Here is an 18367-nt window from a genome sequence, read left to right as displayed (position 1 = left end):
TAATTAGCCATGGAATTATTCCTAGCCCAAATGATTCCACAGGCTGGACAAACCATTTGCATTCCTGCTCCAGGCACTGAAACCGTGCTTTGACCTGGCGTATGGCCAGGCAAGCCGCCTGGATTAGCTCTTGGCCCTGGATCTGGATTTGGCGTTGGATCACACCTTCTATTATCAGGGGGGATAATAATAATATTCGGCTGATTGGGATTGTTGCCTCCGCCGGCTGCGGCGATTTCTTCAGCTTCCTGAGAGAAATCTCCTTCAAAGATGTTTTCTCCACCTTGTACATTTATCTCTTGATCGGGAGCTGTGGAGCTGCCGCCTCTGTATCTCGTTCTCTGAGTCGCCCTACCCCTGAAGACATTATTTCCGTTCCTGGCAGTTACTCCTTGTTTGGGAGGTGCCATCGTGGAACCAAGCTAATCAAATCAAGATGCCAAACGGAGCTCTATTGTGTGCATATATATACTCAAATCAATATCAAGCAGAGCCTAAGTACTCACATATTTAATTATTATTATTAATGCCAATCAATATTTAATTATTAAGTATTCACATGGGCTAATTAGTATTACGAACCACACTCAATTGCGCGTGCATGAAAAGAAAAAAGAGACATGGGCGGGGACTGGTTAATATTTAATTATCAAGTATTCACTAGAAATCTTAAAAGAAAAGATTGTGGAGTTTAAAGAAGAAAATGAATTTTTAGAAGAAAAGCTTAAAAAGAAAAATGAAGCAAAGATAGATGATAAAATATTTGAAAAATTCCCCATATTGGAGAAAGAAGTATTGGTTTTAAAAGCTCAAAACTCCAATCTCACTTTAGAAAATGGTGCAATAGAGAAGTCTTTGGCAAGCTTAATTGTGAAAAAGAATTCTAATCCCCCAAAACCAAAGCCAAAATATCAAAAGAAATCTTGGAAATCATATAGATGGACTCCCCAACCCCTTAAGAGAAATGAAATTAAAATTTGAATGCCAAAAGAGGTAGTTCAACAAATGAGAGCCTTGGATCCTCCTAAAGGGTCCAACACAAAGGCAAAGGGCATTTAAGAGCCAAAAGCCAAAGGTCCCATTTTTAGATGGGTGCCCAAGGCTAAGACTTAGCCTTATGTGTGCCAATGTGCATGAGATCCATATGGGAAACATGTTGTATTTGTTTTAGTGGAGACTCATGGCACAAGAGAGGTGAGGAGTTCTATGGTTTAGACCTCACGCTCAAAAATAGGAAGGAAAGCCTATGGAATAAATGAGAATATGAGAGGTTAGGTTTTTGGGTAATCACCTCATTCCTAAATTCTAAATTTAATATGGCATGAAATCTAAGTTTTTCAAATGCATTAAAATGTGAAAAATCATCTTGTGGCATATAAAAGATTTGGGCTTAATGAAATCCTTCATGCTTTAGTTTAGGTCTTATCCCATGGTGTTTAAATGTTTGAAATTTTTGGGATTTTGTAAGACAACCCTCATTTCCATTGTTGATCCAACTTGCATGACCTATTGTGATAGACATTTTTTTTGGGAGTCATTCAATGCAAGAAAAATTGGTCATTTGGAAGAAAAATGAGGTTTTGGTCATTTTAGTCCCTATTTTCTAAAAGAATTATTTTTGAAAGGGTCTAAATGTGTTGTGTGTTCTATTTGCTTAAATGTTTCATTTATGTGTGTTTTAGGCCTTGTAGAATATATTGGTATATGTTATATTAATTGTTTTTGGCCTATGTTTCAAATGGAGGAAGTTTCTTTCAGGATTGCATTGTTGCAGTCAACTGTGTAAGTTTCACAGTCGACTGTCCATTTCTGGAAGTCGACTCTCCTGAAGCCTTCGGGAGAAAATGAGTTTATTTGTGTAACGACCCATTAGAGGGTTTAGATTTTATTTAGAAATTATTGAATTTCTTAATTAGTATTGTTTGGAGGATTTTGCCAATTAATTATTAATATGGCAAAATAGAGATTTTAATTGAGAAAATAGCTTTTAAATAGCATTTAATTATTTATTTATTTGTGAAGATTAAATGCAAGGACATATTGGTCATTTGAGGATTTGTTATTAGAATTTAATTATTAAGTAAAGTTATTGTGGTTACGAGATTGACAAATCCGTCCGTGAGGAGATTGGGATTAAAGTCTCCTAGTTATGTTGAGAGAAGAGTTTCAAGCCATGAAGGAGTCTGATCTAGGGTTTCAAGTGTATATATTAATCCATTAGCATTATTTTTTCTTCACGCCATGTGAAGAACAAGAGAAGGTAGAAACTTAACAGTGAGATTGCTTAAGAGATTTTCGTTGCAATCGTTGATCCGATCAGAGTTAGCATAAGGCAAGTATCCTATCTGTAATTCCTTTCATTACAGATTCATAGTAGTTTGTTCTCAGTTTATTCCAGCGCTTCAATGAATTCTCAGTTTATCAACCAGTTTATATATATTCCTATATGCGTGTTAGATTAGCGTATCAAAGGCTTCATTGAGCAAGCATCTATCCCTGTAAAACATTCTTACGGGATCATGATTCAATGAGTAATCTCAATTTTTTTCAGTAACTCTTTTGTTGAGTTTCAGTTGATTACAGACAGTGCACGTATATATATATCTATATGTGTGTGTGTATAACAGTGAGTGCATGAATAAGTTATGCATGATTCTTATAGCAATTCTTTTAAATATGATCTCCAAATCATGTTAGCATATATTCTCAGATTAAACAAGACTCTTCGTTCTTGTTCCCAGATCTTTATCAGTTGAGTTTGCAAGCGTATGTATATGTGCAGTTATAACCATGCCCAGTGAGTTTGATAACTGGTGCATAAATCTTTCAGCGTTTGCTTTCAGAAATGATCTTTAATTCATCCTCAAGTTGTTTATTTATCAATTGGGATTGTTCTCCCAAGATTTCTTTTGGAATGGTGTAGTGAAGATAAGTTTTGATTCAAGTTATGATCTCTGTTATCGTAAGCTGTATATCCGATAAGATTCCAGTCATTCGAATAAGTCTTGTGTCATTCGAATGAGTTTCCAAGCATCCGAATGAGTTTCAGCGTTATCGTGATGTTTTTCCCTTATAATGTATCAGTCATTCGAATGAGTTCCTTGTCATTCGAATGAGTCCTGAGATATCGTATCATTCGTATGATTTTTTGAGGTTTTTTTACTGTTATTCGAATGAGCCTTGTTGTCATTCGAATGAGCCCTTGAAGATGTGAGTAAGTTGTTGCTTTGTATAGCTTAGCATTCGAATGAGCCTTCTTGTCATTCGAATGATCTTCAAATTGATTCGAATAAGGTTACTGTTGCATTCGAATGAGTCGCATTTTGCCAGTTCAAAAGTTGAAAATTTTCAAAATTCATTCGAATGAATTTGTGAGTCATTCGAATGAGTCCCAGATCAGATCCGAATAGCCTTTGAATATCATCAGTCATTCGAATGAGCCTTCTGTCATTCGAATGAGTCTCTGTCATTCGAATGAGTTTTCTGCCATTCGAATGAGCTTGCTGAAATCCATTTTTTTCATTCGAATGAGCTGTTTTTCATTCAAATTTCCTCCTTAGACTTTCTCAATCATCCAAATAGTATCAAATGGCATCCAAATAGCTTCCAATAAATTCTTGATTCAAGTCTTAAATTTAATATAAATATTCAATTATTCAAATATTGAATTTTTATGCCAAGATATGATAAGATCCAATATGCCATGTCTATACTCAGAAATTTCAGAATATTTGAATCTCAATATTTCTAGTAAAAATTATATACCATGTTTAACAGTTCATTATGACATGGTCAGTATTGTTTTGTGAGATTATGTGCATACATACTTTTATATGAGCATTGAGCATGACTTTATATGGAGCACTACATATCGTGTGCCAGCATTTATGTGAGCATTGCATTGCATTATGCGCACCAGGCGGCTTGTCCGCGGGGATCCCAACAGTTTCAATTTCAACTCAGTCTATGAGTTGCTCGCCTGGTGGCAACCAGGGGGCTAGGGGCTTTGCCCACAGAATGTGCTTACAGTTTTTATGTATGCAGGTTCAGATCAGACAGGTATGTATTATCAGATTATGTGGGCCTATGAGCCAAAGTTGCATACCTGCATTTAGTTTACAGTTTATGTGCATTACATTTTTACTAATGCAAACAGACAGTGATTATACAGTACAAGTTCAGTCAGTTATTTTCCAGTATCGATATTCTTCGATTCAGCTTCAGTATTCTTTCCAGCTTATTACTTGCTGAGCTTTTGTAGCTCACCTTGTACTCTTCCCCCCTCCAGGTTCTATCAGGGGAGTATCAGATGTGGGGCCTAGCAGCAGTATTCAGTAGTGTGTGTACGTGGAGCCGCTCAAGATAAAAGATGTCTGGGAGTCTGTTGAGTTTTATAGTGTTTTCTCAGTTTAAATCTATTTTATATTTCAGTTGTGGGATTGTCCCTCAGACAAAGTTTATGGCTTTTAGTCTGTATTGACTCAGAGTTTTTATTCTAGTTGATTGAGATGTTCAGTTATGGTATCAGATTTCAATTTATCAGCCAGTTTATTTTATTATCCCCAGTAGCACCTCTTCTCGGGCAGTTCTAGGAGAGAGGGTGTTACAATTTGATCAAATTTTCATCTCCCATCATGTTTTAAATATAAGTATGCCTAAATATGTTGCTTAAAGTCATTTGGTATCCTAGTGCATCATTGTTTTATCAATTGGTATAAATTAATATCATTTTGTTTCATTGTTCTCCAACAAATGGTATCAAGAGGATATTTCTTTTATGCAACAATTGGTATCATCATCCAAAAATCATTCTCAAAATGGTTATATCATTTTAAAAAATTTGGCATCATTTCAATCATTTGGTCTTAATGCTTCAATTGGTATCAACTTTAAATTGGTATCATTTTCTTGTTTCAAATCAAAGGCATACAAAAATTTTTCTAGCCACTTGTTTTAATTGATATCTTATTTATCTCTTGGCTAGTGTATATGTTTGGATTGCTTGGCTGTTATTTCCTACTTATTTGTTATACTTTGCATGCTCTGATCCCTTGCGCTTCATTGCTTTATTATTTTCCCTATATTTCTCTCTGTACTAACTCTTTTCTCTTTTTGATGATTTCAAAAAAGGGGGGAGAAGTATGTAGTGAGGGGGAGGTAAGTTGTAAAGGAGAGAGGAATGTTCTTCCGAATGGTTTTCATTGTAAAACCTTGGTTCATGTTTTTCAAAAACAAACTTTATGGTTTTTGTTTTATTGGTATCTATTAGTACAAAACATAGGGGGAGTTGTTTTGCAAAAATATTTTCATAAAATTATAATGGTTTTTGTCATCATCAAAAAGAGGGAGATTGTTGAGCCAAGTTGCTCCAATCAACCTATTGTGTATTTTGATATTTAACAAAATATAATTTTAATAAAACTATTTTTAGAATGTTTAAAACCCCTAATGGATTTTTGATATGTGTTAAGTATTATAGTATTTTGTGTATCAAAACGAAGCAAGAAATGCTATTTGATTCTAAGTAGAATATTAGCACACTATAAGGGAACATATAAGAAAATGTTTTCCTTTTGGAAAACTAATTCCCGGTATTTTCATAGCTAGTATTTATTATTGTAAAAATGATTTTTAGTGAATTTTTCAAGTAATGGAAAGTATGTATTTTGGAAGTGCTAAAATCATCAAAATCGGAATTTGTTCTAAAACCCAACATCTACTTTCTTATCAATTTGGATTTTGATTTTTTAGATATTTTTATTGAATCAAAATGGGGGGTACTTTGTAATTTACATTTATGTATTAAAGTAAATGGAAGGTAAAATATAAATAAAAGAAAATGTGGACATTTACTTACTAAAGAAATGTAAATATCTTGTAATAAATTTATGTTATGTATTGTATTATCAAAACAAATCTTATTTTTCTGAAATCTGGACTAAGAGTCGACTCCCGGTGAGAGACAGTCGACTGTAAGTCAAAATGGCAGTTGACTGTGGATGTGCATCAGTCGATATAGCCGAGCATTGTTTATGTAGAATCGAGTTTGCCGAGAGTGGATTTTGGCCAGTCGACTGTAGGCCAATGAGAGTCAACAGTCTGTGAGAAAGTCGACTGTGGGTGTCGCGGAGTCAACTGTCAGTTAGAGCAATTGACTGCCAGACTCTAACGGTCAGATTTTTGGAGCCGTTGTAGGTCATTTTGGGAGCCTCAATATAAATATCAAAAGGAGAAATCTTGAGAAGGCTAATGCTCTGCCATTTCCTATCTTCCTAAAGCACACCTAAGCTCTCAAGCACTCAATCAAAGCAATCCAAGGCCTAAGGAGCTTCAAAGATCTATCCATTGGAGCCTCAAGGCAAAGAAGAAGTTTTCTTCTTATTAGTAACTTGTATCATTTCATTTTACCTTGTATATTGTTCTTGTATTGATATCCATTGTAGTCCAAGTGTGTTGGACATAGGATTGATTTATTTGTATTAGATTGTGGATTGTGAGTGGCATCCTAGAGCTCAAGTAATCTAGGTGTATTATTGTATTGTAATAGTTTTCGGGGTGAGCTAAGGGGAAACCTCGGGGTGTACAAGTTTGCTAGGTGTTCTTGTGTGGAAACCTAGTGGTGATTTTAGTGGAACCTCAAGTGTCAGTTTGACCTTGAGAGAGTGAAGTAGGTGTTAGATACACCGAACCACTATATATCTTGTGTTTATATTGTGGTTGTTTGTGTATTTATATTGCTATCATTTCCAAACAACATATATATTTATAACAAGTGTATTTTGTGTATAAGAAAATCTCAAGAGTTTTAAAAAGGAAAGAATCGATTCAATAAGTTTTTAATCACTCAATTCACCCCCCTTCTCGAGTTCCATTGTGTGTGTCAAGGGACCAATATGTTTGACTCTGATAGCCACTACATCAAAGTCACTTAAGTCTTCCATTAAACTTAAGCTCTGATACCAATTGTAACGCCCCGCTTTCTCGGGCGTGTTATAATTGGAGACAATTTTAGGACAATAAATTTTTTTTCTTTCAAACTAATCCTAAATCACATCATTCCTCGTGTCCGCCCCAGAATTCCCAATCATTTTCTCGATCAAGAGAATCATCATAAACATCAAATGCGGAAGCAAGGATTGAACCTAATATCTTAACATTAATCATAAATCAATTCGTACATCATCATTCCTCAACATAAATTAATACAAAACATAAGTTCTCAATTATCATTAACCTTAAATAGGGTTATACATCCTCATGCTTTTAAAACGTCCAGAATTCAAAGTAGCAAAACTTAAATACATGGGCTACATTACATACATTTCATTCATCATTCACTCTGCTAAGTGCCATTTCATGCCTCATTCATCCTCGTATCTGCTACAATCTCCATCTGGAACGTGTTGTTATACTTTTTGTACAATAGTTTTAATGATGAAAAACATATATTGGTTTAATCCCTAAGTCATGTGTCAAGTATGTGGTTTTCAATATATATCAATTTCAATATCATGTTTCACTTTGTGAAAATGAAAACCCTGTTTTAACCAAGTCTGGAAGGTTAGCACCTTATAAGGAGAAGTATAAGATAATGTTTTCTTTTTAGAAAACTAACTCCTGGTATTTTGATATCTAACATTCATTAGGGCTAAAATGATTTTTAATGAATTTTTCATTAAATAGAAAGTATATATTTTGGAGGTGGTATTATTGCTAAAACTTAAGTTTGTATTAAAACCCAAAATCTACTTTCTTATTTATTTGGATTTTGATTTTCTAAGTATTTTTATTGAATCCAAATAGGGGGTACTTTGTTATTTACATTTATGTATTAAAGTAAATGGAAGGTAAAGTAAATAAGCTATGATGTATACATACTGTGGATTGTGCTTTCAAGCAAATCATTATGAATATCTGTCATGTTCCTATGCATGTTTCGAAACCCCTTTGAAAAGGTTTTCAATGTTTTCAGTGTATGCTATTCCGAAACATCTCTGTTATGCATGTATTTTCAATTCAGGTTTTGAACCATGTTTCGAAACCTATATGCATCATGTTTCGAAACCTCATTTCCAGAGAGGTATGTTTCGCAACCTATCATGTCATGTTTCGAAACCTCTGACATTCTGTTAGCAGATTCATTTGAAAACCGAGATGCATGTGTGCTGTATTTTTCTATTCTTCTCACATCATTTGTTTAATGCATTCTCCATGTTATGAGATTCAAATTTTAATTTGAATGTGAGTGCTTATAAAATACTCAAAGTGGGCATAAGGCTTTGTTTCCCACTATCTGTTGTCTCTAAGTGCTTTGTCCAGCTGGAAGCTTGTATGTTTCGAAACCTGTTGTCCATGTTTCGAAACCTTAGTGCATTTATGTGATGTTTCGAAACACACTTTGTATGTTTCGAAACCTACTTTCCTGTCTTGTCTCTAAAGGCTATAAACGGCTAGATTTCTATCTCTTGGTATAAATAGCAGGTATTTGAAGATAAGAACAGATTGATAGAGATTGATTGAGCAAGAACACGAAACAACAAGTGAGCACACACTAGAGACACACACACAAGCACAAGAGGTGATTAAAATGTTTGATTGAGCTTTCAAGAAGATCTACACACATCATATTCTTGTGCATTGCAAGTGTGAAGAGGAGAAACAAGTTGAAATCTGAAGTATCATCCTCCAGCTCTCCTCACCTCAAGTTAAGAGGTTTGTATAACCATGTGGTAAGGCATTTATTGCTCTTTGGGTTGTAAAGATAAATTTGATTATCTTGATTGTTGTAAGGTTTGAGTTTAGCCTAAAACTCATTGTGGTGTAAAGGTTTGAGTTGAGCCTAAAACTCATTGTGTCAAAGGTTCGAGTTTAGCCTTAAAACTCACTTGGTGTAAGGTTTGAGTTAAGCCTAAAACTCACTTGGTGTTAGGTTTGAGTTGAGCCCATAAAAACTCACATTGTAAGGTTTTGGGGTGAACCGTGGTAAAACCCTTGTTGTGGTGATCACTAGTAAAAGTGATTGGGATTGCAAATCCTTCAAATGGGTAAGCTTGAAGGTAGTGGAGTAGGCGGGTGCCGAACCACTATATATCTTGTGTGCAATTGTTCTTTAGCTTTTGCTTATCATTATTGCCTATTGCACATGCTTTCACATGTTCTGTTATCAAAGTCTAAAATAGTTTTCTTGTGCATAAACTTATACATATACATAGAAAACCTATCTTTGATATACAAACATCTTTGGTATACTCTTACTTATGTAAATCATCTTTTCCAAAGATCATTAGTTTGAAATACATGGTAAATGATTTCGAATCAAGCAAAACAGTGAAGTAGATTTCGAAACATATATAGTAGGTTTCGAAACCTACTTAACAGAAGGGTTTATTTCGAAATATATATCCTATATTTCGAAACATAGTGTTTTGCCATTCATCAAAGTTTTAAAGTATCGAAAATTCACCCTAATCCCAATTCACCCCCCCTCTTGGGATATATTTGCCATCATTAGGAACTAACAAAACGTTTGAATATTCTAGGGGCAAAGCCCAAGTTAGATGATGAATTATCTAAGGGTACATAAAACATATTTCGTGCATGAATGCAATGTCTTACTTCATCGTAAGGGTCAACTGCACCCTTCATGCTACTCACCATTTTTGCGGCCACCTCTTTCGAAACCAAGGTGTATGGGTGCACCCGTGGTAAAGCAGCAGTGCCAGTTCGTACTCCCTACGGTCACAATGCACGTGATCAATGATATCAACATGTACATGTGCATTTCATAACATGTCATGTATGCAGTCTACGTGATGGATACATATCAGAGCATGTCAATATGATGAAAACATCCTCGAGGATTGGGGTTTGAAATATAAATCACCTACAACCAACCATTTTTCTTAAAACTAAATCCAGTCGGGAAGTACCACTTACCTTCTCAAGCTTATTGAGCTATCTCGATATTTGTGCCTTGCCTCGAAATACGTGTATCACCTCGATTTGTGTGTCAACCTCAAAATTTATACAAATCACTTCAAGTTTAGTCTCAAAGCATCCTAATCACCACATTTATCTAAATAAGTATTAAAACCTATTTTTTCATAATTTCTTGCATTTTCTTTAATTTTCTCTCTTTTTCTTCCTATTTTTCCTCAATAAATCCAAACTAAATATTTCTTAAATATTTTCTCAAATAGTTCACTGTGACAATTCATAAAATAATATTCCTGAATTTCTGAAATTTCTTAGAGAATTTTACTTATCTTCCCACTTCATCTTCTCCAACGCCTCCCCTGCAACCTACGCATTGCTCCCGCACCACCAAGTTGCTGAAATGGCTGCTCTGCGGCTGCCATGGTTGCTTCTATCCACTTCAAAAGCCTTTCGCGCCTCCACCAAGCTCGCCGCACCTTGTTGCCATCCCAGTTGCATCTCCCCGCTGCCACCCCTTCTTCCTCATCCGCCATGGTCGCGCCTTCATTGCTCGAGCTTGCAACCATGGCCGCTTGAAGCTTGCGGCTATGGCCACTTGCTGCTTTGTTCGCCATCGATCAACCTCTCCCTCGCGTGATCTCTACCTCTCTGTCTCTCAGCTCTTCTCTTGATGCTTCTCCCAATCGACCAAAGCCTCTTCTAGTTTATAGGCAAGCTGCCGCTTGTTCTCCACGAAATGCGTATGTATATTTATATATATTATACATCACTCAAATCAACATCAACCTCACCTTACTCATCCCATTCGTGCTTACGTGAAGAACCCTCTTGGCGTATGAAACACTCAATTGCAGCCACAATAGAGCATGGCCATGAAATTGCAAAGAAGTGGCCACTAATTCGTGCATATATATATATACATTTATATATCATATATTACATTAATATATATAAAATTATGCATTAAATCCCAGTTTTCTCATAATATCACTTGCACAATTCCCTAATTGCAACTATGCCCTCAAACGCTAAATTAAATTGCATTTCAATACTAAAAATCCAAAATTAATAATTTTAAGGTTACTCGATTTGGACGATTTTGCCCCAGTGTCCTCACCGGGCTATCGATTAATCCCGAAACCACTAAAGGGTTGATCCTTACGCAAAATCGGAGCCCCCCTAGGCTTCCCTTGACTTCCCAAACGTCTTCTACGACAATTCAATTTTACATCCTAAATGACAGTTGTACCGAAAATTGTTCTCGATCTGATTTCTTTCGATATCATAAATCTTATCTCGGGATGCTTATCAATGCCGTATCATTTTTCTTAGATAATTTCATTCCGAGGCATTTTCTGCAGTCGATTCGGTACTTATAACTACTATCAAGCCAATTTTCAGTATTCTAAACTTGCTTAAATTATATGGCAACCTTATGCCGAAATAGGGTCTTACAGGTATAGGCCGTAAGCTTAAATTCTTTTAATTTTGGATAGAATAGGCCTAAATTTTCAGAACCTTTAATATATCTTAGACTTTTTTTGGTGGTTTTCAAGTGAGATTCTTTTGCGTCAACTTGATATCTAGCACACATACCAACACTAAACACAATGTCGGTCTGGAAGCTGTTAGATATAATAAGGATCTAATTATCCCTCTATATAGATTTTAATCTACTGATTTTCCTTTCTCATCTTTATCAATGGAACTTGATGTAGTCATAGGTGTTGATATAGGCTTACAGTCTTTCATTCCAAATTTAGTTAAGATTTCTTTTACATACTTAGCTTGACTTAAATAAGTTCCTTGAGATGTTTGCCTAATTTGAAGACCTAAGAAGTATGTTAATTCTCCCATCATGCTCATTTCAAATTCATTTTGCATTATTGAGGCAAACTCTTCACACAAACTAAGATTTAATGATCCAAAAATAATGTCATCAACATAAATCTGGACAATCAACATATCATTTCTTTTCTTCTTAATGAAAAGTGTTGTGTCAACCTTACCTATTTGAAATCCATTTTTTATGAGAAACTTACTTAGCCTTTCATACCAAGCTCTAGGAGCTTGTTTTAAACCATATAAGATTTTAGTAAGCTTGTATACATGATTTGGATATTTTGGATCTTCAAAATTGGGTGCTTGTTTTACAACACTTGCTCCAAAATGAAACCATTTAAGAATGCACTTTTAACATCCATTTGATATAAAGTGAAGTTCTTGTAGCATGAGAAAGATAATAGGATTCTTATAGCTTCCAATCTTGCTATCGGAGCATAGGTTTCATCATAGTCTGTAATACCCCATGTTTAGATAAGATTGCCACATAATTTTAATGAGTTTAGAACACCGAAAAATTGACTTAATAGCAGTTATAAGTACCGGAATCAACTATAGGGAATGCCTCGGAGTAAAATTGTCTAAAGAAAATTATATGGTCTCGACGAGCGTTTCGAGATAGGATTTATGGTATCGAAAGAAATTGAATCGGGAACAGTTTTCGGTACAACTAAAATACAGCTGCTAATTAGGCTGTAAAACTGAATTGTCGTAAGGGACTCCCGAAAAATCAACGGAACCCTAAGGGGGCTCCGGTTTTGCTTAATGAGCAACCCTTCAGTAGTTTCGGGATTAATCGATAGCCCAGTGAGGACACTGGGGCGAAATCGTCCTTTTTAACTAAGATTTGGATTATTAATTGTGAATTTTCGGTATTAAAATGCAAATTTAAGCAATGTTTAGGGCGTGATTATAATAAGAAAATTTCCCAAGTGATATAAGATGAAAATTGAAATTTAATGGTACAATTTCTTATAAATATTAGTGTACAATATATAATTATATAATTATATATATACGCGCTCAGGCACGCAATAGCCCTGCCACTCAAACCCGATACCTTCTGCAACGATCTCCCATATCCTGCAACTTCAAATCCGCAAGCCATCTATGATTTGGAAGATTTTGCACGCAAGGAAGATTTTACACGCAAGATGATGTGGCCATGAGGTGAGGGAGTGATCGGTTGCCTATAAATAGGACTAAGGAGTAGAAGCAAAGTGGGCAAGCGAAGTTGGAGAGGAAGTAGCGAGCAAGTGGCCTCGGCCATGGCAACTCGAGCAAGTGGAGGACGCAGCCGCAAGCGGCAGCAAGCGGCGAGCGTGGTGGCGAGGTCGACAGAGGCCGTTGGAGGGTCGACGGAGGCCAGCAGCAACCGTCTTGTTGTTGTGCGTATCCGAGCAGCAACTAGGCACGGTAATGGCCGCTGGCAGTAAACAGAGGCGACGCGACCAGTGGGCAGGAGGCCGCGGCAACGGTTGTGTTTGGAAACAGCAGTTGCGTCGGAGGTCGGCGGAGGCGCCAGCAGCCGGTGTTGGGGCGGCCGCGATGGTCGGCGAAGCAGTAGAGGAGGTTGTGCGCATGGCAGGGGCTATTCGCGCAAGAAGAAGAAGAAGAAGAAGAGAAGAAAAAGAAGGAAGATAGAAAAGAAAAGAAAGAAAAACAAAAGAAAAATAAGAGAAGGGAGTTGCAGGAGCAGGGGAGGCGGGAGGAAGAAGAAGAAGGAGAAAAGAAAAGAAAAAAGAAAAGAAAAGAAACGGGAAAGAGGAAAAATGAAATGGGAAAAAATATCAAAAAATCCCAAAAAAATTATGAAAAATAGAAAATTATGTTTCGGTAATATCCCGGAGATTTTAGCAAGGAAAATGGCTCGAGCACTCGTTTCGGGAATATGACACGCATACCGAGGAAGTCAGATATGTTAAGTTATGGTGAGTAAAATTCCCCAGAAAATTTGAAAAATTCAGGAATATTATTTTATAAATTTTCGTAGTAAAATATTTGAGAAAATATTTTAGAAATATTTAGTTTGGATTTATTGAGGAAAATTAGGAAGAAATAGAAAGAAAATTAAAGAAAATGTCAGAAATTATGGAAAAATAGGTTTTAATGTTTATTTAAATAATTATGGTGATTAGGATGCTTTGAGGCTTAAGTTGAAGAGACTTGTCAAATTTTGAGATTGGCACGCAAATCGAGGCGATGCATGAGGCAAGCGCGGATATCGAGGTAGCCCGATAAGCTTGAGAAGGTAAGTGGTACTACCCAATTAAAGTTAGTTTTATGAAAAATGGTTGGGTTGTAAGTGATTTATGTTCCTCGAAAATGTTTTCATCATATTGACATGCCCTAATATGTATCCATCATGTAGATTGCATACATGACATGACTATGAAATGCATAAATACACGTTGATATCATTGATCACTCACATTTGAGGCCGTAGGGAGTACGAACTAGCATCGTTACTTTACCAAGGGTGCACCCATACACCTCGGTTTCGAAAGAGGGGGCCGCAAAAATGGTAGGTAGCATAAGGGGTGTAGTTGACACCTACGAGGTAAGACATTGCATACACACATGATATAGCATTATGTACCCTTACTTAGATGATTCATCATCAAACTTGGGCTTTACCCCTGAAATATTCAAACGTTCCAGGTAGAGATTGTAGCAGGTACAAGGATAAATGAGGCATGAAATGGCATTTAGCAGAGTGCATGAAGAGTGAAATGTATGTTATGTAGCCCATGTATTTAAGTTCTGCTACTTTGAATTCTGAATGTTTTGAGGAAAGTTCATGTATATCCTTGTGATTAATGAAGATGTAAGAATTGATTTATGATCAATGTTAAGATATCAGGTTTCAATCTTTGCTTCCGCATTTGATGTGTATAGTGATTATCTTTCGAGATAAATAAATGGGAATTCTAGGATGATTTCGAGGAATGATATGGTGTAGCATTAATGTTTGAAAGAAAAAAATTTATTGTCCCGGAATTGTCCCAGGTTATAACGCGCCCGAGAAAGCGGGGCGTTACATAGTCAATACCCTCTTCTTGACTATATTCTTGAGCAACTAATCTAGCCTTATTTCTAATGATATTTCCACTCTCATCAAGCTTGTTTCTAAAGATCCACTTTGTTCCTATGATCGGGTGATCTGATGGTTCATGTACAAGACACCAAACTTCATTTTTTTCGAATTGGTTTAACTTATCTTGCATAGCCTTAACTCATTCATCATCATTTAAAGCTTCTTAAACATTTTTGGGTTCTATTTGAGAGATTAGAACTAAATTGGTATTTAATCTAAGAAAAGATCTAGTTGATACTCATTTGCTAGGATCTCCTAAGATTTCATTTTCTTTGACATAATTTCTTTCTCTTGGAAATGAAATTTCTTTCGAATTTTCTAAATATTGGTTATTGCTTTGATCTTTTTCTTCATTTATTTGAATTTGTTTCATCTTATTTGGAATGTCTTCTAGATCATCATCATTTTTGTTTATTACAGGTTTGTCATCAAACACTACATGAATTGATTCTTCTACAACTAGCGTTCTTTTATTAAACACTCGATAAGCTTTGCTTTGAGATAAATAACCTATAAATATGCCTTCATCACTCTTAGTTTCGAATTTTCCTAAATTATCTTTACCATTGTTTAGATTAAAACATTTGCACCCAAAGTGATGGATGACTGCACTCTCACCCTGCAATTAAAACACAATAAAAATAAATCATAATAAAACTTTTATATTTTTTTTTATTTTAGTGAGAGGTTTATACTTGCCAGTGTACGAGTGCAGTTATAGTCCAAATTTAAATTTATATTTTCTGGATGAATCCAGGTCGTTCACTGAGAGATTTATTTATGGCAAAAGAAAAAGAATGTCACACACACGCACACGCATTTGGACAAATTGGCAACAAGGTTTTTTTATGGGTTTTTTTTAGACAACAGGTACTAGAAAATAAAGTAAGGCAGAAATTGAAATAAACATTAAACGTAAAAATATGAATTTGGATAGTGCTTGAGTTAAGACAATTTCAGTACCAACCCGTTGATTCCCAAATTTTAGCATAAAAAATTAGCAACATTAATTTAATTTCAGATATGAGGGTTTGTTATTAAATGCAATTAGAGATGATGATAGTTCTAGGTTAAGCAATCCCCATACATGATATGCGAGATTCTAATTTAAGCAACCACCATAAATTCAATTGCAATTAATACACAAAACAACTAAATTAATCATCTGGGTTTAGGTATGATAGCATTTCCAATTCTAGTAACTCTCATACATGGCATGAAAGCTCTAAGTTAGGCTTACGCTCCAATCCAAACCTAGTGATTTTTCAATAATTAATACACACTCATACTGAAATTTAAATTAATGTTACTTATTTAAAGCGCAGCTTTCTTTGGGAATCATTGGCATTGGACACTGTCCTTGCCTTAACCCAAGATTAGATTTAACTACTCATTTTTATTTGAAAGTTAATTGACAGAAATTTAAATGACGTAATTTAAATAACAGAATTTAAATGACAAGAAATTTAAAGGCATAAACTAACCGGCCATTTAGGCGGTGGATAATTAAATGACAAGAATTAAAATTGCAGAAATTTAAAGGCATAAACTAACCGGCCATTTAGGCGGTGGATAATTAAATGACAAGAATTAAAATTACAAAAATTTAAAGGCATAAATTAACCGGCCATTTAGGCGGTGAATAATAAATTAATAATAAATGACATAAGAATTTAAAAGAAGAAAGAAAAAAAGTAAGATTATAAGAGAAAGTACTAAAGAAAATGAGAAATAACAAGAACAATTCTCAAAGAGAGAATTATAAGGAAACAACTAAACTTTTATTCAAGAATAATAATCACACTTACAAATGCAATCAAGTGATCTATTTATAGGCCACAAGATGCAATACAAACCACACAATTTCAATTATTCAACTAGACATAATTATATCTAATGGGCACTCACACACTTAAAGTTAAATGAATTTTAGTTATAATACACACCTAATATTAAATGGATTTTAGCTATAATATCCACCTAATAGTTAAATGGATTTTAGCTAAAAAACACACCTAATAAAGCTCTCACATAAAAAATAAAAATAGATTTCTATAAATTGGTTTTTAATCTTCATTAGGATTAAAAATAATCCTTGGGCCTTCTCCAAATAATATCTTCCATGGGTTGCTCAAATTGGGCCTTAATTCTTCATGGGCTTGAATTCTTCATGGACTTTAATTTTTCATGGGCTTGATTTCTTCATAGGTTTGATTTCTTCATGGATTTGAATTCTTCATGGACTTGATTTCTTCATGAATTTGAATTCTTCATGGACTTTAAGTCTTCATGGGCTTGAATTCTTCATGCCTAAAAAAAAAATAAAAATAATTTAATGTTATTAATAAATTATATTATATATATATGTATTACACATGGCACATATATATATTAGATTATATTATATATATATATATATTACATGCATGCATATAATGATGTATATGTATTATATATAATTTTATATATTATTATTATTTACTTTAGAACTTCATTTTATTCATCTTTCAATTTAAACTTGCATATAACCATAAAATATATATTAATATCTAATTTAAACCATTTTTAAGATCAAAAGAAGGGTATAATTATAACAAATTTTTTATAAAATTAACCACTAATCAATGGAAATGAGAAATATTTGGTTTTTTGTGTTTATATAGTTCATATGAAGTTATTTTAATAATTGGTCTTATTGATACTCTATTAAGAACATAGCAAGCTATATTTACAGCTTTAGCCCAAAAGTATTTTGGCAAATTATTTTCTAGCAACTTGGTTCTAGACATTTCTATAAGAGTTCTATTCTTTCTTTTAACGACACCATTTTGTTGAGGAGTTCTAGAGATCGAGAAGTTAGGGTGAATTCCATTTTCTTCACAGTAGGCATGAAATTATTGATTTTCAAATTCTCCACCATGATCACTTCTTGTTTGCTTTATTTTTAAGTCTTGTTCATTTTGAAGTCTTTTACACAATCTAGAGAATGCTTTAAAAACATCATTTTTATTTCCTAAGAACAATACCCATGTAAACCTTGAAAAATCATCTACTATGACTAGGGCGTAGGATTTTCCTCCTAAACTTTGAGTTCTCATAGGACCAAACAAATCTAGATGAAGCAATTCTAGAGGTCTAGCTGTGCTAACTGAATTTATGGGTTTAAATAAAGATCTAGTTTGTTTTCCTTTTATACAAATATCACAAACATGATCTTTTTTAAATTTTATATTTGGCAAGCCTCTAACTAGATGTTTTCTAGCCAATTTGTCAATTAAGTTTATGCTCGCATGGCCTAGTTTCTTATGCCATAACCAAGACAAATTTGCATTTGATGTAATCAAACAATTTTCATGTTTATGCACAACATCATCAAGCCAAATAACATATACATTTCCATGTCTAATTCCAGAAAAGATAAGGTCATTTGATTTCAAATCATAGACATTACATTTGCTTGATTTAAAAATGACTTTATGTCCTTTATCACAT

The 18367-nt window shown here is 34.5% G+C and overlaps 1 protein-coding gene and 1 long non-coding RNA gene across 4 annotated transcripts in view; one reads left to right on the top strand and one right to left on the bottom strand.

Moving 5' to 3' along the window:
- LOC127810911 (uncharacterized) overlaps window positions 1-18367 on the bottom strand; it is a 108774-nt gene that overhangs the window by 83603 nt on the left and 6804 nt on the right. The window contains exon 2 of one of the 3 annotated variants that reach the window (XM_052350520.1): window positions 95-403. In XM_052350520.1, coding sequence (XP_052206480.1) covers window positions 95-403 — 309 coding nt within the window. Of the gene's footprint in view, window positions 1-94; window positions 444-18367 lie in introns of those variants that run through there. The other 2 variants (XM_052350519.1, XM_052350518.1) reach the window with 2 other exon arrangements.
- Window positions 1-18367, top strand: part of LOC127810912 (uncharacterized) — a 108614-nt gene that overhangs the window by 83462 nt on the left and 6785 nt on the right. Inside the window, exon 2 of the long non-coding RNA XR_008025605.1 lies at window positions 8-403. This is a non-coding gene — a long non-coding RNA (uncharacterized LOC127810912). The remainder of the gene's footprint in view (window positions 1-7; window positions 404-18367) is intronic.

This window comes from Diospyros lotus, chromosome 10 (genome assembly GCF_014633365.1).
Source record: "Diospyros lotus cultivar Yz01 chromosome 10, ASM1463336v1, whole genome shotgun sequence".
In the NCBI taxonomy this organism is placed as follows: Eukaryota; Viridiplantae; Streptophyta; class Magnoliopsida; order Ericales; family Ebenaceae; genus Diospyros; species Diospyros lotus.
The sequence above is the reverse complement of the archived record's forward strand: the minus strand, read 5'-3'. Positions and strand labels throughout refer to the sequence as shown.